The sequence below is a fragment of the Rhinolophus hipposideros genome (assembly GCF_964194185.1).
Source record: "Rhinolophus hipposideros genome assembly, chromosome: 3".
In the NCBI taxonomy this organism is placed as follows: Eukaryota; Metazoa; Chordata; class Mammalia; order Chiroptera; family Rhinolophidae; genus Rhinolophus; species Rhinolophus hipposideros.
The window spans coordinates 40,932,510-40,956,993 of NC_138049.1; the positions used below are offsets into that span (position 1 = coordinate 40,932,510).

Genomic DNA, 24,484 nt, shown 5'->3' on the forward strand with positions numbered 1-24,484 from the left:
ATCTTGCCTATTTTATAAAAGAGAAAATTGTTGTTCAGAAAAGTTAAGTAACTCACTTACGGTCACATGCTAAGTGGTGGGCAAAGCTTCCCAGGTCTGAGCCGAAGTTGGAGACTTTTCTGCCACATGACACTGCATTTCACAGAACAAGGACTTTCGAAATCTTTTTGTTTTCCTACCCTTAGAACTCTCCATTATAAGAAATAGATTTTCCAACTTAAATTACATTTATTAAAATAAGAAAACATGGTTTATCTTTGAATTTTGTCAGATAACAAAGACCTTAAATACTGTTAAAATTGCAACCTAAGAGAAATTATTTGTTATAACTTTCGTCATTGATTTCTCAAATAAATGTCAGGTCTGAGCAATATGCTAACATGAGGGTCATATCTTCAGAATTATACTGAGTTGTTAACATCTATTATATATGTTTGCTGGACAATTATCTGAATTTTTTATTTTTTAGTATAAGAAATACTTTGGAAAAGTATGTCTTTTCCAAAATCACCTTTGAACTATAATCATGGCAGACCTTGAAGGTTATGTGAGCAAAATAGCTAAATTCATTAAAACATGAGTTTATTAAGAAACTATTAGAACTGATAGATGAATTTAGTAAAGTAGCAGGATATAAAATTAATATTTGGAAATCAGTTGCATTTGTATATATGATAAAATATCAGAAGGAGAAATTAAAAAAACAATTCAATTTACAATTGCTCCAAAGACTATAAAATATCTGGGAATAAATCTAACCAAAGATGTAAAAGATCTGTACTCAGAAAATTATACAACACTGAAGAAAGAAATGAAAGAAGACATAAATAGATGGAAACACATTCCATGTTCATGGATAGGAAGAATTAATGTAGTTAAAATGTCCATACTGCCTAAGGCAATATACATATTCAACGCAATTCCTATCAAACTACCAATGACGTTTTTCACAGAAATAGAACATGTAATCCTGAAATTTATATGGGACCATAAAAGACCCCGGATAGCCTCAGCAATCTTGAGAAATAAGAACAAAGTGGGAGGTATAACGATACCTGATTTCAAACTATACTACAAGGCTACAGTAATCAAAACAGCATGGTACTGACATAAAAATAGACACATAGATCAATGGAACAGAATAGAGAGTCCAGAAGTAAATCTATGCCTATATGCCCATCTAATCTACGACAATGGAAGCAAGAATGTACGATGGGGTAAAGACAGTCTGTTCAATGAGTGGTGTTGGGAAACCTGGACAGACACATGCAAGAAAATGAAGCTGGACCACCTCCTTACACCATATACAAAAATAAATTCAAAATGGCTTAAAGACTTAAATGTAAGATCTGAAACCATAAAATATCTAGAAGAAAATATAGGAAGAAACTTCATGGACATTACCCGGAGTAAGATTTTCACTGATATATCCCCTCGCGCGAGGGAAGTAAGAGAAAAAATAAACATGTGGGATTACATCAAACTAAAAAGTTTTTTCACAGCAAAGGAAACCATCAATAAAACAAAAAGGGATCCTACTGAATGGGAAAAGATATTTGCCAATGATATATCTGATAAGGGATTAATATCACAAATCTATAAAAAACTTACTCAACTCAACTCCAAAAAAACAAACAACCCAATTAAAAAATGGGCAGAGGACTTGAGGAGACATTTTTCTAAAAAGGACATACAGAAGGCAAGAAGACATATGAAGAAATGCTCAACCTCACTAACCATCAGAGAAATGCAAATAAAAACCACAATGAGATCCCACCTCACCCCAGTCAAAATGGCTATCATCAATAAATCAACAAACAACAAATGCTGGCGGGCATGTGGAGAAAACGGAACGCTAGTGCACTGTTGGTGGGATTGCAGATTAGTGCAGCCACTATGGAAAACACTATGGAGGTATCTCAGGAATCTGAAAATGAACTACCCTATGATCCAGTAATTCCACTCCTAGGCATCTACCCGGAGAAATCCAAAACTCCAATTCAAAACTCAGTATGCACTCCTATGTTTATTGCAGCACTTTACACAATAGCCAAGATATGGAAACAACCGAAATGCCCATCGGTAGACGACTGGATTAAGAAGCTGTGGTACATTTATACAATGGAGTATTACGCAGCCATAAAGAAGAAAGAAATCTTATCATTTGCAACAACATGGACGGATCTAGAGAACATTATGTTAAGTGAAATAAGTCAGAAAGAGAAAGACAAGTACCATATGATCTCACTTATATGCGGAATCTAAAGAAAAGAATATGTGAATGAACTAATCAGACAGTTTTGAGGACACAAAGAAAAAACCGAGAGTTGTTAGATGGGTGGGGTGAGGGGAGGGTGGTTGGGGATATGGGGAAAGGTGAAGGGATTAGGAAGCAGCTGGTAACCACAAGATGGCCTCAGGGTTTTTTGAAAATTAATTTGGGGAACTTATTCAACAATGTTGTAAAGATTTTGTTGGGTATCCGATGGACATGCGTCCTATTTGGGAGACCACCTCAGAGATACTGTGGATGCCTGATCATGGCATTGTACACCAGAAGCTAAACATTAATGAATGCCAACTATAATTTTATATATATAATGTGATGGCTTGGTGTGAGGTCGGAGGGATAATGGATGGGGGGAGGGGGGTTCACAGTGTGAGGGATATAAATGATGAACGTCTAAGTATTACCTTGTCTTGTACACCTGAAACTAATAAATTAAAAACAAACAAACAAACATGAGTTTATTCAATTGGACGTGCACACACACACACACACACAGACAAATAAATAGTAAGATGAAGATGAGTACAATGCAATTGTGAAACATTTAAAAAGTATTCAAACTTACGTATGTTTATTAGACTTTCTGGACAGCTAAAGTTTAGTCGTTTGGGTCCTAAGAGGAAATCTTGCCCTTGGTAAAAATGGTAAGCTTTAAGAAAACATTTGACACTGTGTAAAAAACTGACTTCTCCACTCTTGAGTTGGCATAATCCCATACGTCAAGGGAAACTAAGGCTAATACGGATGATGAAAAATACCGTAATAGCCATTGTACTCTTTTATTTTTGGAAATTCCTTTAAATGTGTGCTACCCATTAAATAAGCTGGATGTATTAGATTTTGAAGTGCTTGCCCATAATATTTTCCTCTTTAACCCAATGTTTGAAAAAAGATTGATTTTAAAAAGTAAAGTTTAAAATTTTAAACTTTTTCTTAATGCTGCCTAATTTACTGAGGTTTATCTATCTTCTGTCAAATTCTTAAAAATATCCATAAAATCATGTTAATTCAGGCTCCTAAGCATTTAAAAACATGTAGCCGAAAATGCTTCCAAATTTATAAAAATAAAATTCACAAACAACTGTGAAAGTGTCAATGATATATGACAGACCTTTCTTGTTCAAAGCAAAATACTATAAGACAAATTTCATTTCATTTTTAGTTTTGCTCTTCACCACAAAAGCTTCTTATTTCTAAAACATGTAAACAAGAAGTGATAAGTACCTAAACTTATTGAATTTCATTTTTTCAAGTAGAGCTTTTCCAAGAAAGTAAAAGCAGGATGCTACTTTTCTAAACAATTATAAACTACATTGAAGCTTTTTTGCCTTGAATGTCATACACCCAGAAATGCAAAACTTCTATTTCTGAAGTGAGAAAACTTTCCCAAACTGCAGTCTCTTAAAGATTCTATACTCTAGTTCAAAATAATAACTCAAAGCCCTTGACATATGAGTGGAGTAGAAGAGAGCTATTACAGGGAGACTGTGTTTCTAATTCTATCAGCAGTTACCTAGCATTCCTACTATAACATATCTTCAACAGAGGAGTGTTAGAAAGTTGGATATGTTTTGATTAGTGAAGAACTATTTTCACTACCATCTGAATACTGAATGTTTTTGGCTCTTGACACTGTCTTATACCTTACATTGTGTTTACAGGTAAAATAGGAACATATTGCTTGCACTCTATGAGCTTAATGATTCCTAAGAACTTGCATGAAGTGAGCAAATGAGATAGAAACATGACATTATTGATTATACTGATTACCTGTTTTCTGATTATTCTTCCTACTTTCCAGCCTTGCCAGACCCCTGATGACTTTGTGGCTGCCATCTGTCTGGGACGTATCATGATTGAAGGTTTCTTTGCCATTCATAAAGATGCTGTCCTCAGAAGACTATCCCAGACGACCAGAAATCCAGAAGCACGTTGGGTGAGTAAAGCCTTAAAGAAAATAATTAAATTTCAAGATTATACAGTGAGACTAGGTATATGTTGATTTGTATTGACATCTAACTTGTTTTTATAAAAGTTAAACTCATATTTTTAAGTTGTGCATAGTCTTGCAATGCTTTCTTAAAAGAGAGATATATCAGTGCTATGTTTATAACTAACTTCCAAGTGCAGAGGCAATGAATGCTTTTCATTAATATATTTACATAGATTTTGCCTAAAAAAAAAAAATCCCTGAAGTCAATTGAGAAAACCAGTAAGAAGACACTGTAGCCTGTCCACCACAAGCATACATAGCACATTTCCATTTCTATCATCCACAACATACACTTTGTCTTAACATGTGTCTATTATTTCTTTGTTTAAAATAGACTACATTTAAAATTTTTCTCTACACTAACATTTTTGTCAACACTGTATTAATTTCCTTCTTTTTAAAAAGTATTCTATATTTATTTTTAATTAAAGTTTATTGGAGTGACAATTGTTAGTAAATTTCAGGTGTACAATTCTGTAGTGTATTATCTATAGCTCACATTGTGTGTTTACCATCCAGAGTCAGATCTCCCTCCATCACCATATATTTGACCCCGTTTACCCTCTTCTAGGACCCCCACCAACCCTCTGGTAACTACTAAACTATTGTTTGCATCTATGAGTTTTTGTTTCTTCATTTGTTTGTCTTTTTCTTTTGTTGTTTTCAGTTTTATATACCACATATAAGTGAAATCATATGGTTCTCAACTTTTTCTGTCTGACTTATTTTATTCAGCACAATTATCTCAAGATTCATCTATGTGGTTTCAAATGGTACTATTTTATCTTTTCTTATGGCAGAATACTATTCCATTGTGTATATATACCACTTCTTTATCCATTCATCTATCGAAGGACACTTTGGTTGTTTCCATGTCTTGGCCACCGTAAATAAAGCTGCAATGAACATTGGAGCACATATGTCTTTATGGATGTTCTCAGATTTTTTTTGGAAGATACCCAGGAGGGGGATTGTTGGGTCATATGGTAATTCTATTCTTATTTTTTTGAGGAACCTCCAACTGCCTTCCATAACGGCTGCACCAGTCTGCATTCCCACCAACAGTGTATGAGGGTTCCTTTTTCTCCACAGCCTCTCCAACACTTGATACTATTTGTCTTGTTGATGATAGCCATTCTAACTGGGGTGAGGTGATATCTCATTGTGGTTTTTATTTGCATTTCTCTGATGATGAGTGACGTTAAGCATTTTTTCATATGTTATTGGCCGTTTGTTTGTCCTCTTTGAGAAATGTCTCTTCAGGTCCTCTGCCCATTTTTTAACTGGATTGTTTGTTTTTTTGTTGTTGAGTCATATGAGTTCCTTATATATTTTGGATATTAGCCCTTTATCAGAGGCATTGTTTGCAAAAATCTTCTCCCACTCGGTTGGTTGCCTCTTTATTTTGTCAATGGTTTCTTTTGCTATACAGAAGCTTTTAAGTTTCATATAGTCCCATTCATTTATTTTAGCTTTTACTTCCCTTACCTTTAGAGTCAAATTCATAAAATGCTCTTTGAACCGATACATAAGTTTAGTACAGGTGTTTTCTTCTATGCAGTTTATTGTTTTAGGTCTTGTGTTTAGATCTTTGATCCATTTTGAGTTAATTTTGGTACATGGTGACAGCAGTCTAGTTTCATTCTTTTGCACATAGCTTTCCAATTCTCCTAGCACCATTTATGTATGTTTTTGGTTTCTTTGTCAAAAATTATCTGTCCATGTTTATGTAGGTTTATTTCTGGGTTCTCAATTCTATTCCATTGGTCCATGTGTCTGTTTTTCTGCCAGTACCATACTGTTTTGATTATTGTTGCCCTGTATTACAACCTGAAGTCAGGGAGTGTGATACCTCCAGCATTGTTCTTTTTTCTTAGGATTGCTTTAGCTATTGGGGATCTTTTGTGGTTCCATACAAATCTGATGATTTTTTGTTCTATTGCTTTAAAAAATGCCATTGGGATTTTGATGGGTATATTTATTTTTATTTAAATGTAATATACAGATTGTTTCTTTTTAATTTTTAATTTTTTTATATTAGTTTCAGGTGTATCATTTCCTTCTTAAAAGAATCTAATTCTTTTATGATAAATTAAGGCCCTACGCCAACTCAAACTGTTCCTTCTTCAATGAGCCCTTTACATTGTAAAAGCTTTTTTATTAGAGAAAAGACATTTGGCACAGTGTAATATGGAAAAGTAAATTTGGGTAGAGGATGTTACAAATGGCTTTTCTTTAAGGGGAGCAGGATATTTGAATTCCAATTTCAGTTTGGGGGCAAACTAATTTTATACACTACACAAATCACTTAAACTCTTTGAGTTCCAGTTCCTAATGTTCTCATCTGTAAAATAAAGGGCCTGGATAACCTCTAAGGACACAGGTGGCTTCAGCTTCTGTTGCTATGGCAATGTGATCCTGATTTCTATCTTGATGTTTTTATGTGCAAATTTAATCTCTTGTCTCCTCCCTGTTTTTATTTCTCTATCAAAAAGTATTCAATATTGTATACCAACTATACTTAAATTTAAAAGACAGTATTTAACACCCCCTCTAAGAATGCTTTCCGATAAAATGTGATCTCACATCACACTGAGATTCCTTCCTGGCATTCTACCCAGAAGTTGGTCATGTTGAGCTACTGTCATCATAATTGTTGATCATCAGGAATACCAGGAAATGCCCCAAAATAACTCATGAAGATTTTTAGAGCACTAAATTAGTACCTAAAGAATGATGGCAGATTTGAGGCCCAGAATTGTAGGCCAGCAATTAAGAAAGGAAAACACTAAAGAATCATTTGATCTAATAAGCAAATTATGGCTAAATCAGTTGAGCAGAAAGGAGCATGGTCAGTGAGCATTTATACAGATACACAAAGGCCAGGTCATGTAGCATCTCATAAGCTGTGGTAGGACTTACATTTGTTCTGAGTATGACGAGAAACCTTTGAGCAGAAACTGTGGAACTACGTATCTCCCTGTGATGCAAGTCAATAACTAGGAAGTAAGCAAAAAGATCTCCGAAAGACCAAAATAGATTTTAGAGAGGCCTGCACTAAGTTCTTGCATATTGCTCAGAGTCAAGCCAGTCTCATTGGCTTTCATTTTAAGCGATTTACCTTCATATCACAGCACTCTGTAAGTCAGTAGGTCACTGCTTTCTAAGTTCAAGGAAGATTAGAAGCCAAAAGGTAGAAAATAAAAAGGCTTATAGTCGGATTATCAAGAAATGACCATCTGACAGAAGTGAACAAATAGAAAAAATGTATAACAAATGTTCATAAGAATTCAAAATATATAACTCCCGGAAGCTGTAGAAAATGAATTCTGATGCCCATGAAAGACACAAGAGTTCTGTTATGTTGTAGCCTAGTGAAGTTGATAATGAAAAGTTTAAACCCAAAATGATAAAACAAAAGAATTATTCCCCCAAATATCTGAGATAAGTGTAATGCTATGTGTAATGCTAGTTAGGTGACAAGTGAGAAAAGTAGACCCTTTTTGACAATGATTGTTTAGTGTAGAAATGTAATTTCCATGACAGACAACACAAAAGTAAAGGGGACCCTGCATGGACACTGACTTTATAGAAGCCCAGCTTTTACAACATAGGTGGGCATGGCAATGTCCGGTACTAGGAAAGGAACAAAGGTTTAGTGGAGGTCCACCAAGTGCTAATATCCATTTAAATTTAAAAAAGAATTCACTGAGCAAGTGACATTGTGCAACTGCAGCTGTTGAAGGTAATAACTCTCCTTAGAATAAAATCACCAAAGCCATAACTCATTAAAAACTTTCACACATTAGACAGGACTCCTCAAATGCTAATGCTTATTTGACGAGATCAACAATCAGAAAACTAGTCTGCAGTCCAAATGTGGCTCTCAAGTTCTTAAGCTGTTGAGCTAAGAATTATTTTTATATATTTTTTAAGTTTGTAACAAAAAAAATATGACAAAGACAATATGTGGCCAACAAAGCTTAAAATATTTTATATCTGGTCCTTTACAGAAAAATTTTGCTGACCCCTGCACTAAATGATTATTTGGCTGGATGATTTATTTTATATAAAATAAAAATCACCAAAGTTGTAAATTAGACAAAATTTTGAACATACTAGATGTTCCAAATGCATTTTGCTTATTTGACTGGCTGTGTTTTTCCTATATTTATCTGTATTTAAATAATATCTACTGTTGTCTCTGGTCTGAGATATAAGATAGATATAGATGGATAAGGAAGTATAGATGGAGATATATGATAGAGCCTGAACCCTCAAAGGGCTTGTACTATACACAATATGAAATGATTGAAGAGCAATGACTCTAAACCATCACCAGGTACAAAATATCATGATTTAAGCTATTTGTAAAGTAGGAGTTTATTGAAAGGAAAGGATGGAAAGGAAATTTAGAAAAATTTCCAGAAAATTTAGGAAAGTTTACGATAACTCACAGATATCAAAGAGAGGAACATGTACTATGAACAGCCACCTAAAGCTCTTCAACACCATAACTAAAAGATTCTGTCAATTTCCAGGTGAGTTATGAATCAACTGCAGAAATCCTAAGTGACAAAATTTGCTTTCCTTCATTTTTACGGACTGTGCCTGGTGACTTCTATCAGACTAAAGCAATGGCCCACCTAATTCAGAAAGCTGGATGGAACTGGATTGGCATCATAACCACAGATGATGACTATGGACAATTGGCTCTCAACACATTTGCAATTCACACTGTGGCAAAGAATGTGTACATAGCCTTCAAAGAAGTTCTCTCAGCCTTCCTCTCAGATAATATCATCGAAGTCACGATCAATCAGACACTTGAGAAAATCATAGCAGAAGCCAACGTTAATGTCATTGTGGTATTTCTGAGGCAATCCCATGTTTTCAATCTCTTCAGCAAAGCCATTGAAAGGAATATAAATAAGGTCTGGATTGCTAGTGATAATTGGTCAACAGCCACCAAGATTACCACCATTCCTGATGTCAAAAGGATTGGCAAAGTTGTAGGGTTTACCTTTAGAAAAGGGAATGCGTCCTCTTTCCAGTCCTTTCTCAAAATCTACATGTTTCCCAGTGATAATAACAAACCCTTAAACGGATATGCTTTGCTCTTGTCTGCATGTACATATTGAGGACAGTGATTTGAGTCAATGCATTTGAAATCATTCTCAGGAGACTTTAGCCTACCAGGCTAACAAGGATATAGAAAGGAAATTCTCCCTGAGAAATGATTTGCTGTGGGATTACATCGAACCAGTGCTTGTTCACAGTATTCAGCTTGCCGTGTTTGCCCTTTGAGATCTGTGCCAAGTTCGAGACTGTCAGAACCCCAGTGCCTTTCAATCATGAGAGGTGCTAGCTCATACATCCAAGAAAATTCCCCTACCCTCATTTCATCCTTCCCCTTTATGCTTTAATTTGCAAAGAGTTATGAACAGCTCTTAATACTATTATTTTTATAAGTAGACCCTTTCAGTGTTTGAATAACCTGCATTTCTATCATTAGTTCTCCATTCTTGAGGATAATAGAGCTGTTATTTTACTTTCACCTCCTAGTCCGACCCACCAAAATTGTGTTCTTTTATTTTTCAAGAAGAGTCTATTGATAGTGCTGTTTTCCTTGAGTCTATGGCTTTGTAGCTGATCTTAGAGTATCTAGTTTTCATATGAATTATCTCTTTTAACGCTCTTAACAAACACAAGAGCAGCATGTTTAATGATTCTTTTTATTATTACTAAATATTTTGGGTGAGAAAGCTAAAGCTAGGAAATGCCAGAAATATGAATCTAGTCTGGGTTTTCTGACTCTATGCCCTTTACCTTTCATGGTGTCTCTGGTGGCTTATAATCCCAAAGACTCCAGTTAGGACTATTACTTAGGGCTGGCTCCCTAGGACTCCAGTCTTCTTCAAATGATTGTTGTTTGGTCAATCATGACATTTCCTACTATACCTCTCTTTAAAAGGAATCACTAATTGTGTGTAAAAGAAGTCTTTCCCTTTCTCTTGTTTGATTACTTTGTAGAAACTCAAAGCTTACTGTGGCCCTGTTTAGTGAAAAATGTCTATTGTGGGTTTTTTTTATAATGCCCATGAGCAAGACATTTAAAAGCAAATTGCTGCTTTATATGATGATAAATTTTACTCATCAAAACCAAATTCCTCAATAATGTGTATTTAAAGCCAAACTTACCTGTCGTGAGACAGAATGATGTTCCAAAAATATATTTGTTTTAAATCTGTAAGAGAAAAGAACATGAAAGGGAGTAAGATTCAATTCTTCTGATCTTACAAGTGATTATACAAGACAGGTTATTTCTACTTTTATAATTTTTATTTTAAACACCCACAAACCCAAGCTGTAAGATTGGAAGTGATCAGCTTACATTTGGGTGGACCATGTGATGGTCATAGGGTGTTTTTATGCTCATTTTAAAACTAGTTTTCACTTTGTAAATGCAAAGCACAAAACCTAATGAAGAGGTAAGACTGGAGATTAGGATTTTTTAAAAATTAAAACTCTTTTAAAATATATATAGATATTTATATGTCTTGTGATTTTAAGGTGCCTGTTTGAAAGTATACTCTTTGTAGTATAAAACTTTTAATGAGGGATTGGTAAAAACTATATTAAGTGGACCACTATAATGAAACCACAACACGGTATTTTAGGAATAAGAGATTGAGAAAGCGTATGGAAAGAAAGTAGACCATCATAGAGACAGACAGGATAAAGGAGAGGAGATATGATGAGCCTCATAAAGAAAGAAATACAAATAGCAAGATCTAGTTATCCTCTAAAGATATGGGAAAGTATTTTAAATCAGGAATAAATCTCAAACATTCTGATGAAAAGACTCAAGAAAGTATAATCTAAGCAGAGTCTGCTAAATGTTTTATTTAAACACAGAAGCCTAGGGTCACTCTTTATGTCCCTTGGAGCCTGTTTATCTAGAAACAAACAGAAACAGACTAGAAAGGAGGAACAGGGGAGTGACTTGCTCCTTTGATCATGATGTGAGTGAGCTAAGTCTGTGTCATGTTCAGTAGGACAGATAATGCAGACAATTTTATTTTTTATGAAGGAATCTCTGTGGACATTAAATTTAAAATATCAGCAACGTTTAGGCTCAATAATCAAAGATACATTCCTAAAGATTATTTTGTCCCCTGGCAAAATTCACTAATATTTAAATGATAGATTCTGAATGATTTTAGATTCAAAACTATTTAAAAGAGATGGTTTTTCCCAATATTTGAGGACAGTCCTTACTTAGGTTTCACACTTGGTGATAATTGTGACAGGGACAGTACAACCAGTAATTTCGGTATTCTTTTTTCTTTTCATTTACCTCTGATGATATTCTAAAAATATTATAGAAACGAAGACAGTTTTCTCCCTAAAGGAGTCATTTGTCTAGTGAGGTATATAATCAAACAATTAGGGGGCTGACTATAATGCAGGATGATGCATTACAATATTTCATATAATACAAGATGGCAGAGAGGCATATAATTGAGGCAAACTAACCCAGTATTAGTAATTCAGAGAACATTCTCCAAAAATCATGACATCTATGGTGAATATGATGGATGGGTTAGAATTTATCCAGGCAGAAATACTCCAGCAACATCCCAGAAGGGGGAGAAAACATGGCATCTTGAGGGAGCAGAAAATAGTACCACTCCCCTCTTCCTCATTTCCAATCTGTTTCTGTTTGTTTCTAGATAAACAGGCTCCCAGACACATAAAGAATGACCCTAGGCTTCTAGTGTTTAAATAAAACATTTAGCAGAATTGGAGGGGAAACTAGAAGCAAATGAGACTGGTGGGTTTAGTAAAGGATCCATCATTAGGACCATATCAATTAAAGCATCTCAAACTTTGATGTGCAATTGAGTTGTCTTGGAATCTTATTATCATGCAGATACTAATTCAGTACAATTTTTGGGGGGTAGGGGGACAACATGAAAGTGTCCTCCTATCAAGCTCTCAGGTGATGCTGATAACTGCTGGTACAGGGACCATCCTTCAAACAGAAATTCTGCAAACTGTGTTTAAAGATTTGGGCTTGGTAGAGCAAAGAGGAGCCAATTAAAGATAGGTTTAGACAGGAGAGTGATGTGATCTGTTTTCCAGTATGGAAATAGCATTCTCACTGCAGTGCACATTGACTAGCAGGACACAGGACTACAGGGAGAAAAACCAACTTGGTAATCCAAGCATAAGATAAGAATGCCTTGTACAGCAGGTGTGACACTGAGGATGGAGAGACATATAAATGGATATTTAAAAGGATGAAGAGCATTTGGACACAGACTGGATGTAAAGATAATAAGCAAGAATATTGCAAATGGTTCAAAAAGTTGGGCAACTGGTACCATTTTATGAAATGGAAACAGAGAAATGGCGATCTGGTGGGAAGAGAAAATATTAAGCATTTGATTTTGGAGATGTTGAATTTGAAGAACTTATGAGACATCCTAGTGTAGGGATGGTCAGATATTAGTCCAAACGTCAAAAGAGACATGTTCCAAGAAGAGAATGAGTTTGGAGTGATAGGGAAAATACTGATTAAACATTTTTAAGGCCTACTGTACTAGGCACTGACATACATCATCTCTCATCTTCATAACATTGTTGTATATCCACAGGACTCATACTCTTTATACTTCATTCTAAAGAAGTGACAAGAGGAAGTGTTACTGGTGGCTGACTACAGCAGTTTAGAGAGGGAAAGGACTTGGCCCAGGGTCACTCACGTAGTTAGCAGTAAAACCATCCCAGCTTTAGTCTAGAAGCCTTTTTGTTACACCACAGAAAACCTCCCAAAAGAAAAAAACACATAGGTTGGGTACTAGAGATGCAAGACTTCTTCCTCTGCTATTCCCTAATTTACTCACATAGATCCCTCTTTTTATGAGCACAGCTTACTTATGGAGACATAGTAGACATCAGATCAGTTAGGGAAATGGAAAGCAACATCCCATACCAGCTTAACTGGTGTGGTCTCCTGGCCTTTTGTTCTCAAAAACAGGTTATTACCATACAGAGGTGAATTATCTAATAATGAAATGCAAATCCTGCTCTCTAAATTTTGTAGTGTCAATTTATAGTAAATTTCAGTCTCAATGAAAAATAAATTAATAATTGATGGGAAAAGCATTTAGTAACTTAATGACTGCAGCATTAATGTTCAAAATTTACCCTAATACAGAGCAAATGTTCTGTCGTATTTAACAAGCAATGAATGCACTGTTTTATTTGCCTCCACCCTCTTTCCTGTAAGAACAAGCATAGAGTCGCACTAGTTTATTTACATCACACAATGTTATCATTATTTACAGAACATATATGTGTCAGAACTTTACCCTGTGAGACCTAATTAAATGCAGGAAAAAAACGGGTGGATTTATAGTTCAAACACAAGAGTAGACAACGATATGCTCTCTAAAGAACTGAATTACTGGGGCTTATGTGTGTGTATTGATTGCTTAAGGGAAGAATAGAAGAAAACTCAATATATAGGTACAGGTGGGAATATTGACGGTAAGCCCTCACTTATTCTTTTATTTTTGTTACCTCCATTTTTTTCTTCCAACAATTGGTAGAATAAGTTTTGCTTTTTGGTTTTTTTTTTTCTGGTTAATTCCACAATGTCAGAATTAATATCCTTTAATGTAATACTAATTAACTTACAATCATTAAACTATGAAATCTGTAGGGATGTATAATAAATTCAATACACTTAGAGATTTTACTAATATGACATTTGGTCATTGACATGACTATGGTAGCTAATATATTTACTTTAAAATATACCCTGATTTTCTTATATTCTCTTGACAAAAAAATAATAATAATAAAGAAAAGAAATATTCGTCACAGATTAACTGAGAAGGAATAGAGTAATTCTATTGAAATGGAATAATTTTTGCTGCATTCCATAGATTTTGCACCCAATAAAAGCCGCATGGCATCATCGATCTAGATAATGAGTGGGCTTGGTGTGTTCACAGAGTTGACTTAGCCATGACTCTGCATCAACTTATTGGTGAAGCCAGAATACAATCTGGTTTCCTCCCTTCTAGTCTTCCTCTGCGTCACAAGCTCAATATGGCTGCCTCATTTGTCAGTAAAACATTTTCTGTCCTGTGCACACAAGTTCTCACTGCATAAACTGGGTAACAAGACAAGTAATTTTCATTGCATTTCTATCTTCTCTAGTTTAAAAAAATCATTTTATTAATTAGAAATATAATGTAGAGGTCATTTTACTATGCACTCAATCACGGAAGCAGACTTGAAAACCGTTGGAGATAATAAGATCCTCACCTTCCACTAAATGAGTAACAAAGTATTGACTTAGGGGGTGGGCACTAGCAGTTCCCTTACTTTTGCCTACCAACAAAAGTTCTCTAGGGGGAACGTTTCTCAACACACACCCAGGAACAAAGCACTGTGGTTACTGGACTGTCTCCCAAATGTGTAGCTCTGTTCCCTCAGCCTTTAATTCGGGGATGGTGAGCACTGGCTTGGATTGCCCACTCATATTGGGACAAGGATCAGTCCCGATTGACACTAGAAGGGAAGACTTCCATAGCTCCAGATGGCACATTGGTGATTATGTTTCGGTGAGAAGGAAAAAACAACGAAGAGATTTTTTTAAATTAATATATTATATGGTGTAATAGAAAGACCCCACATTGAAAGTTAAGATATGTGTCCTCAGATAAGTCCCTTCACTGAGTTGTTATTGAGTAAAAGGATATCACAGATTTGAGTATTATCAAGTAATATATGAATGTCAGGTGACATTATTAGTTGATAGACTCAAAATATTTTTATTTATTTGCACATTGTCCCTATTAGCTAATAACAGGTATTAACAGGCATTAATCTAAATTTTATGAACCCTTAATCTGTGCCAGATACCAGGCTAAACTCTTTATATTCCTAATTACATTTGATCCTTCCCATAACCCTATAAAGTAGGTTTCATTTGTCTCATCTTACAGATGGGGAAGGCTGAGGCCTAGAAAGAAATTGTAACTTTCAAGATCACACCATTAATGAGATATGCAACCAGAATTAGAGCCGAGAGCCCTGGATAACCCATTTTGAAATTATGCAATGTGGAAAAATTAAGATGCTCAGATTTCAATTTTATGGGCAGAGAAGCTACCCTCCAAAAATATTAACTTGCTTTCTCAATTTCACAGAGCAAGACTTTAGCAGAAATGAGGCTAGAATTCTCAAATTGTTCCCAGATAGTTAAGAACTTTATCAACTACATACCATACTCACTGAACCAGAATGGCCGTTTTGCATTTTTAAGTGATATTACTTGGAAGTCAGTGTTGTAATTGAGAAAATGAATACACTTACAATATTCGTATCAGTGTTTAGTATTTTATTAATTTTTATAGTTACTTGATGTACTGAAAAATGTGACATTCACTGATGGAGGGAATTCATTTTATTTTGATGCCCATTGGCTATGAATACTGGATATGATGTTGTGCTCTGGAAGGAGATCCATGGCACGTGAATATGACCAAGATGGCACCATATGATCTGGAGAATGATGTCTTTATCATCATAGACCAGGAAACAAAAAATGAGTTCAGGAATCTTAAGGTAATTGTGTTGTAGGCTGCTTTGTAGCATTCAAATCAATCAGTACCTCAACTGCAAAAGTCCTTGACCCCATCAGGATTTCCAGGGATCCTAGTACCTGTTCACTGTCCCTAACTTGCTTCCTTAGATTCCATGGTCAACTTGTATTTCACTTCCTTGTACACACCCTCAAATCCTTTGTCCCCCATCTGTCCCCCCACCTTAGAGACACTCATTCATCCAAAGCAAAATCCTAGTTAAATTAAACTCTCTGCCTAATCAATGTAGTCCTCAGGTAGCTGAACTTGACAAAAAGAAAAAAAAGAAAAAATGACCTTGCTGATTGTTCTCACTTTAAATTCATGATCTCTAACCTCCAGTGGGCCCGAATGCTGCTGGGCAATCAGACTATTACCCTAGTCCATTAACTTGCCCACTTACCTAGATGGTTATTTTACGCTTTCTCTTCTCTGACTCGAACACATTTTTCCCATCGTCACTTTCAGTTGACCCTGCTTCCTATTTCACTAACAAAACTGAAACAATCAGAAGAAAACGCCAGTGTTCCCCTGCCACCAGATCTGTGCCTGTGTCCCTACCTTCCATCTGGCACTGTGGATGGACTGTGTGTGCTTCTAGCCAAGGTGAGCTCCTCCACTTGACATCTAGATCCCAACCCCTTTCACTTACTCAGGGATTTTGCTCTGGCAATTCTCCACTCTCTCCTTTATCCTCAAATATGTTCTCTTCTGGGTTTTCTACATGATGATACAAATGTGCTGTTATTTCTCCCATCTTAAAGAAAAATAAAAGGAAGAAAGAAACTCCATTGATCCCCCACTTCCCCTTCCATTCCTCTATTTCTCTTTACAGCAAAACTCTTTGAAAAACTTGAATATATTCACTGGCCCAAATTTCTCTCCTTCTATAATTATTTTGAACTCTTTAATCTATTAAAATTATTTCCGTCTAGTTCCCCAATGTTAATAAATCCAAACATCGTTTTACTTTGCTCACCGGTTAATTAGTCTCCCCTCCATGAAATGCTATCTTCATTTGCTTCCTCGACACCACACTCCCTCGATTTTCTTTTTCTGTCTCTGGCTACTGCTCCTCAGTCTCATTTGTTGATTCCTCCTCATTTCCACTGCCTATAAATATTGGTGAGCCCAGATCTCAAAACTTCTCTTTTTATTTTTTGTCCACACTTTTCCTTAGTGATCTTATCCAGGCTCTTGGATTTAAACAATGTTGTTACCTAGAAACCAAATGATTCCGAGATTTTTCTCTTCTGAATTTCAACCCAAATAAACCCAAATAAACACCTGCCTAATTGATATCTTTACCTAGTTGTCCAATAGTCATCTAAACTGATTATCTCCAACTGAACTCCCAAACTTTTTCCCATCTCAATAAATGGCAACTCCCTTCTCCTAGTTGCTCATGGAAAAACCTGGTGGGGTTCTTCACTTCTTTCTGTCATGCTTCATAATTAATCTAAGTTTTACTTTCAAAATGGGTCCAGGAGCTGACAATTTTTGTCTTCTACTCTGTTGCTGCCAAGCCACTCCAAGTTACAATTACCTCTCAAACAGATTAAGACAGTAGGTTTTTAACAGCTCTTTGCTTCCACTCTTAACCCCTTCAGTCTGTTCTTAAAACAATAGCCATGGTAATGCTGTAAAATACAATACTCTGCCCAGAACCCTCCCTAAACATGTTATTTCTCTCAATATCTTTAAAAAATGCCTTACGCGACCTGACACCAGTACCTCCTGACCTCATCACCTACTACTTCCCCTTACTCTCACCCCTTTTTACTACCCTGCAGGCTTTCTTGATCTTTCACACATGGCTTCCCTTCTCCTAGTTCAATGGCTTCCCTTCTCCTAGTTCAAGTCCTGTCACCTGCTGTTTCCTTTGCCTGTAATAAACTTCTGCGATATCCACGTGATTCACTTTCTTACTTCCTTTCTGTCTTTCCTAAAATCACTATCTCAGGGAGGTCATCCTCTGTCACCATATTTAAAATTGCATTGTCAACCTAATACTTCTTATACATTCTCCTGCCCGTTTCTCCAGAGCACTTACCACGACGTAGCATTCTGTACATTTTGCTTATTTTTATCTTGTTTATTTCAACCTTGTCAACTAGAACTGAAGGTCTATGAAAACATGGATTTTTGTCTTTCATTCCTTGCTGTGATTCTAACAATTACAAGAGTGCCTGGCATATAATAGGCACTCAAAAAAAATATGTGTTGGATGAAAGAATGAATATAGTAATGCTTTAAATCACTATCTTTATTCAATTTTCCCTAAAGCAAAATACTTTTTCCTTGAAAGATAGAAATGTAGCTATCATTCTGTGTTCTCAGACTTTCATCATCTTCATTATCATCACAACATCCTTACAAGTGCCTTGTCAACTCAGCACTCTGCTAAACACAGTAACTCACACCGGATCTTTTAAACCGTGCTGTGACTCATTTTCTCATTGAATACAGAGAGGATTCTCTATTATAATTTCTGCAACAAACATTGTTTTTAATTGTTACCGAGGCTTATCTCCAGACTTTGTATGAGAGACACTCAAGGAGGGGGAGGTGATATGATCACAAATAAGTGAGTGAGCCTTTTAGTGATTAAATGCAAGAGGATGATCACATAAAAAGAGACAAGTTTTCCTTTCTGATGGAAATACCCATACACACTTCAAAAAGGTAGTAGAAACCGATAATATCTGAGATCCATTAGGTCAGATTCCACTTGTCAATATGCAGCTAGCTGGGGTATAGCATTTCTGGTAAATCATCCAGATTCATAGTCTAAGGCATTGGATAATCCTAAATCTATTGATATCCCAAAGTTATCAATACTGGACTTTAGAATGTCTTTGCTATTTCTTATGTGGTGGAGGGAAGGGGTTGTGTTGCTGGAAAGAAATGTTTCACGTTTATCTCCTTAATGATGTCCAACTTTATCTTATAGTTAAATCCTTTTTTGTCCTCTGGGCATCCTTCAGATTAAAAGTTTTTCCTGGGGAATCCACAAGGCAGATGTCCTGAGTACTGAAAACCCAGATCATCAATTACTCTGTTGAGAAGAAGAAAGACAGTGCTTATGGACACAGGGATATTGAATCTTGGCTACTTTTCTCTCTGAGCCAGGCCGTTCTCATCTCCCAGAAAAGACTAGTTAGCTTAGTACTTAGTGCTCCAGGCTTAGGAACAGCTGTTAAGAGAACCTAGAGAATGTCTCATTTCCTCATTCTGCTTTGGCTTCCCAAGAGTAAGTGTGAGAAAATAACAGATTTATCTCACAAAATGTGCCATGAGAAAGAGACTGGTGTGAATGGAAAAAATGACACAGCTGAAGAGAATTATTAGCTACATTGGAAGTAGAGGCTTTTATGAAAGTAGAATGCTACATGTGATTCACATTGTGATAGAAGAATTATAAACTAAATTTTCAGGATGATTTAAATATTTTTTATATATGTAGGGCTAATACTTTAATGGTTTTAAATTAAAAATTTTCCATTGTTTTGTTTCTTAAGATTAGACTGGACATGGTCCTTAGCATGATTAATAATCTTGTTCTAAATAATATAAAAGCCTAATAATTTACTATTTTCTTATATATCTGAACTCCTTAAACAGCACATGATTGGGAATTTCCAAACAATCATTTCCTTCTTTAATTCCACCACTACACATTTCTCCCTCTGATAGGGACTTTTTGAAAGAGCTAATTTCCCTTATTTGCTTATAGAATTTATTAATATGACAAAAACTGTGTTCTTCCTAAAGCAGTCTCACTATCTGAAATACATCTGTTTATTTAGACTTGTTCACATTCCTCAATCTGACAAAACAATTTTATGATGCTCTAAAAAAGACCAAAATACTATTTACTAAATACATCTTTAAATTAAGTCAAAGTTGATTAGGATAAATCTTTTTAAAAATCTATTTGGGATTTCTTTGCACTTTGAAGCATATTCAGTCCAAATGTTCCAAGGAATACAGTCCTGGGCAAATGAAGAAAACCACAAGAAGTCAACATATTTGTTGCCATGAATGTGTGAACTGTCCTGAAAATCACTACAGTAATCAGACAGGTAATAACAGTCATTATACATGTACAGCGACACACCTAAAACATATCTCTTAGGCTGATTTTTTTTTTACATGAATCCTATTTTGTTTTGTTTTGTTTTTGTTTTTGTTTTCTCATTTGAAATAAAAAGAGCATCTCCTGCTCCTGCTGGATTAAATTCCAGTGAGATTTTATTTTATCGTGGAATTTGTTCTATTATATTAGCAGACAGGCAACCAATAAATAATAACTTTACTTCCAAGAGAAAAATTGTCATGCAGAGACTCACCAGCACCATATCCTGCTCGCTGCGCAATGTGTCATGCAGGGTCTGTGGTCCCGCTCCCCGCCCAAGAACACAGGATATGGTGAGGCCAACAAGGAAAACCAAAGGAGCCATAGATAGGGGAGTCATACCTCTATATTCTCACTGGCGGCTGGGTTGGAGGCACAGGAAGCAGACATCCACTAGTTCCCCAAGGAGGAGTCTTCCTACACCCCAGTCTTGCTGGTGGCTGGGTGAGACACAGGAAGTAGGATCCACACGATCTGAAATCCGCCATCTGTGCTTGCTAAGCGCACTTGTTAGCCGCATTCCGCAGTCTGTCAACCAACCAACCAACAAACCAACCCCTTGCTAACTGCAATCCATGGTTGCTAGCTCAGCCACAGCAGTTATATTGATGGCCAATGGCTAACTGGTTACAGCTGATAGACAACTAGCCATCTACTGATGGCCATTTGCTACCTGAGCCAGCAACTTTCCACGTGAGGCCGAAAGCCTGGAAACTGCTCTCTGGGACTCTGTCCCCACAAAAATGTTCTCCTCTCAACTGAATTCCTCTCCTGCACCTCTTAAAACAATGAGAGTGCTCTGCAATTGTTATCCATGTATCTCCCACACAGACACGTCTTACTTGCAATTAGGGCACAATAACTACATATAAATAAATGCTGAATTAACTAAACTGTGCATGGTAGAAATCCATGTATGCACAGAGGTGTGCATACCCTGGAAATCTCATTATTCCTACCAAGAGGCAAGAATGAAGCCCAGAAAAAGAACTATCTGTGAGACAAGGGGGTGAACTGTTGAGATGTTATAACTGATTGTTTGCCAAACCTGTTAACAATTTAACAAGGCCAGAGTAAAATACACAAATTAAAGAACAGGAGTGAGGAGCTATCAGCACTTTCCCTGGTGTTAAGCCTTGTTTAAAAGCATCATATTTCCTTGTTTATGGTAGTATTCTATTAATCCTATAAAAGCTGAGAACTCCAGAGTCAGAATAGTGCCCACATACTTATTCTTTTTTTTCTTATTGGCTCCAAGGGGAGAAGTATCCCAATGTGAACATTCCACTATCCATGTTATGTCATTGTTTTACCAAAATGTCATTGATCCCAACCTGAAATGGGCTGTGCTATGTCAATAATTAGGTAATGGGGGGCGGGATTTTCCAGGCAAAATGGTAGCTAACAACTGTCTGCTAAGTGGGATAAATAACAACAACAAAAGAGTATGTAGCATTTATTTACCATAAAGATGTTTTTCAAGAGTTTTTCAAGATACAATCTGGGTTGTTGTTTGATAATTAGGGCAAGTTGCTTCCAAGAACAAGTGTAGATGACTGAGGACACATAGAGGAAAAGCAAAGATTTAGGATAATCAGAAAGGACATCCTCTCCTATCTCTCTTGACATCTCCAGTGTACGGCTCTCATATATAGACACAAAATGTTCGCCGAAGGAATAAAATGTCAGACACTAGGCAGTAGTGGTTAAGGGAGGACAGAGAAAAATGGATATTTGTAGGGAAATAGCATCTAGAAAGAGGAGGAGGCTGGGAAAGTAATGAAGTTTATAAACAGAAACACAACCTGACTTTGGAGGTTAATGAGGAAAAGAACACAGGCACTGTCTTGCACAGACACTGAGGAGTGTCATCAAATGGAGAGGTGTTTGGACAGTAGCTGGGACCCCATCATTACGAGGTGGAATCGGGAGCAAATGCAATCACACTCCAAGAAACTCCACTCTGGCATCAATTATCAATCAGGTGCTACCCTGCAGTCAGAATCAGCATAAGTCATTTTCAAGCTTATCACTGCCTATGTGAGAGTCTAAACTTTACTAACCTCCTGGAGAAAAACTAAACTTCAATTCCTCATTAACTGTCATTAATTACAACCTTATGCTATCTCACTTTTAGAGAGCTTTTAGGGTGACCCAGCCACTTTGTCTTTGCTTTTAAAAGGACGGCATCTTTTTTTATACTGGCAGCTCCCACCATAGTGGTGTCTAATTGTGTGCAATGCTCCATGCAAAGCATTTGATGTTTATTATGTCACTGAATACAGCATCCCAATGAGGCAGCGTTTTTTTCTTTTAATTTTTAAGAGATTTAGAAATAGACTCAGAACATTCAATTCACTTGTTCAAGATTACAGGAATCATAAGTGATAGAGCAAAGGACTTGAGATATGTCTGGTCCCAAAGCCCTTATTCTTAAGAGTCCCTGAACTGCCACCTATCATAGCAAGTTCATAAGAGGCTAGCATCTATCTTGAGTATATTAAAAATTTCCTAAAGACACATAGTCCAGCTGGCTTTTTTCTTGCTCTTCTTCCTCTTTGCTCACCCTTCTCTCTCACTTTCTTTGGGTTCTGTGCATGCACCAGTGTAACAATTACCTATATCCATTTTCCGGTGAAGGCGATTACTGAGAAGGGTTCTATTTGCAGCATTGTGGACAATTACCTGGTTTAAATGTTTGCAGTGTAACTGAATCTCTTCTTTTAGACATGGATCACTGCCTTTTATGCAACAATGAAACACACTGGACCCCTGTAAGGAGCACTGTGTGCTTTGAAAAGGAAGTGGAGTATCTCAACTGGAAGGACTGTGCACTATCCTGCGCCTGACCCTCTCCCTACCCAGAATCCTGTTTGTTCTGGCCATTGGCATAATATTTACAAGAAACCTGATCACATCTGTTGTGAAATCACCTGTGGGAAATCCTCTGTCATTTCCTCAACTTTGCCAGCACAGCCTTTTTCATTGGAGAACCACAAGACTTCACATGTAAAATCCGGCAGACGCTATTTGGTGTGAGCTTCACTCTGCCTCTCCTGCATTTTGACGAAGTCCCTGAAGATTTTGCTAGCCTTTAGTTTCGAGCCCAAGTTGCAGAACTTCCCGAAGTGCCTCCATAAGCCGATCCGCTATCTTCACTTGCACAGGTATCCAGGTTGTCATTTGCACACTTTGGGTAATCTTTGCAGCCCCTGCTGTGGAAGAGAATGTCTCCTTGCCCGGAGACATTATCCTGCGATGTGAACAGAAATCCATTCTTGCCTTTCTCACCATGCTGGGCTGTATTGCCATTCTGGCCTTCATTTGCTTTGTATTTGCCTTCAAAGGCAGGAAATTACCTGGGAATTACAATGAAGCCAAATTCACAAACGTTTGGCATGCTCATTTATTTCATAGTTTGGATCCCATTCATCCCTGTCTCTGCTACCCCATTTGGCAAATATTTGCCAGCTGTGGAGATTATCGTTACTTTAATATCTAATTGTGGGATCCTATGTTGCACATTCTTCCCCAAATGCTATGTTATGCTTTGCAAGCAAGAGACTAACACAAAATCTGCCTTTCTCAAGATGATTTTCAGTTACTCTTCCCACAGTGCAAGCAGCCGTCCCATGAGTCATGCTTCACTGGACCCCACTAATAGCAATGTCACAACAACCAATCCCAGCTCTGGTGGCAAGTCTGCAGCCTGGCAGAAAAGCAAAGATCTCCAAGCATTTTCACACATAGCAAGGAAAATGCTACAAATCTGTCTAAAACTTGACCTCGACAAAGATTTTCAAGTTTATGAATGAGTCCTTAAGAGATGGCACATTCCAGAATGAAATGTTTCTAGGATCTTTTGTATTTAAAATGTGCATTTACTTTCTGAACAAATATATTCTATGTGTTTCTTCACTGCCACTATTTTCACCATATTTTAGTGGAACACTCCCTCTGTCCAACCACCTGTTTAATGAAGAAAATAGATTCCTCAACCTAAAACTCCTTTTATTCCTTACCACCTCCATCTGCCTCCATCTTTACTTCCTTCCTCTTAGGCATATATTTAAAGGTATCTCTTCTATTCAAAATTATCTGTTAGTATACCAATCATTTTTATTCCATCCTCTACCACTCTTCTCAAACCTCTTTGTATTGGTTCTCTCCTTCTCTCTTGAGCATCTTACCTTCCCACCTCTACTGCTGTGTTCAGTTAAACAAGCATTGGAGCAGTTGCCACATGCCAGGTGATATACTAAATACAAAGGAACAAGAGGATCAAGCCATCATTTCTGACCTCAAAGAGCTCAATATCCAGTGGGGAGACTCACATATAGACATCTTCACTTCAGTGTGGGGGTTTCTATGAATGTAAAGTACCGCTTTAACAGTGG

General features: G+C 36.6%; 1 protein-coding gene across 1 annotated transcript; it reads left to right on the top strand.

Annotated features, from left to right (window-relative positions):
- Positions 1–4,034: 4,034 nt before the first annotated feature.
- GPRC6A (G protein-coupled receptor class C group 6 member A) lies at positions 4,035–23,898 on the top strand (the record flags this gene model as incomplete). The annotated part of the gene is given in 16 exon segments (XM_081041743.1): positions 4,035–4,168; positions 4,170–4,226; positions 4,855–4,873; positions 8,825–9,136; positions 15,722–15,785; positions 15,788–15,832; positions 15,835–15,932; positions 19,911–20,034; positions 22,815–22,913; positions 22,916–23,027; positions 23,029–23,133; positions 23,135–23,233; positions 23,235–23,475; positions 23,477–23,834; positions 23,837–23,868; positions 23,872–23,898. Coding segments are annotated over 16 exon segments (1,926 nt in total).
- Between the last annotated feature and the right edge of the window lie 586 nt (positions 23,899–24,484).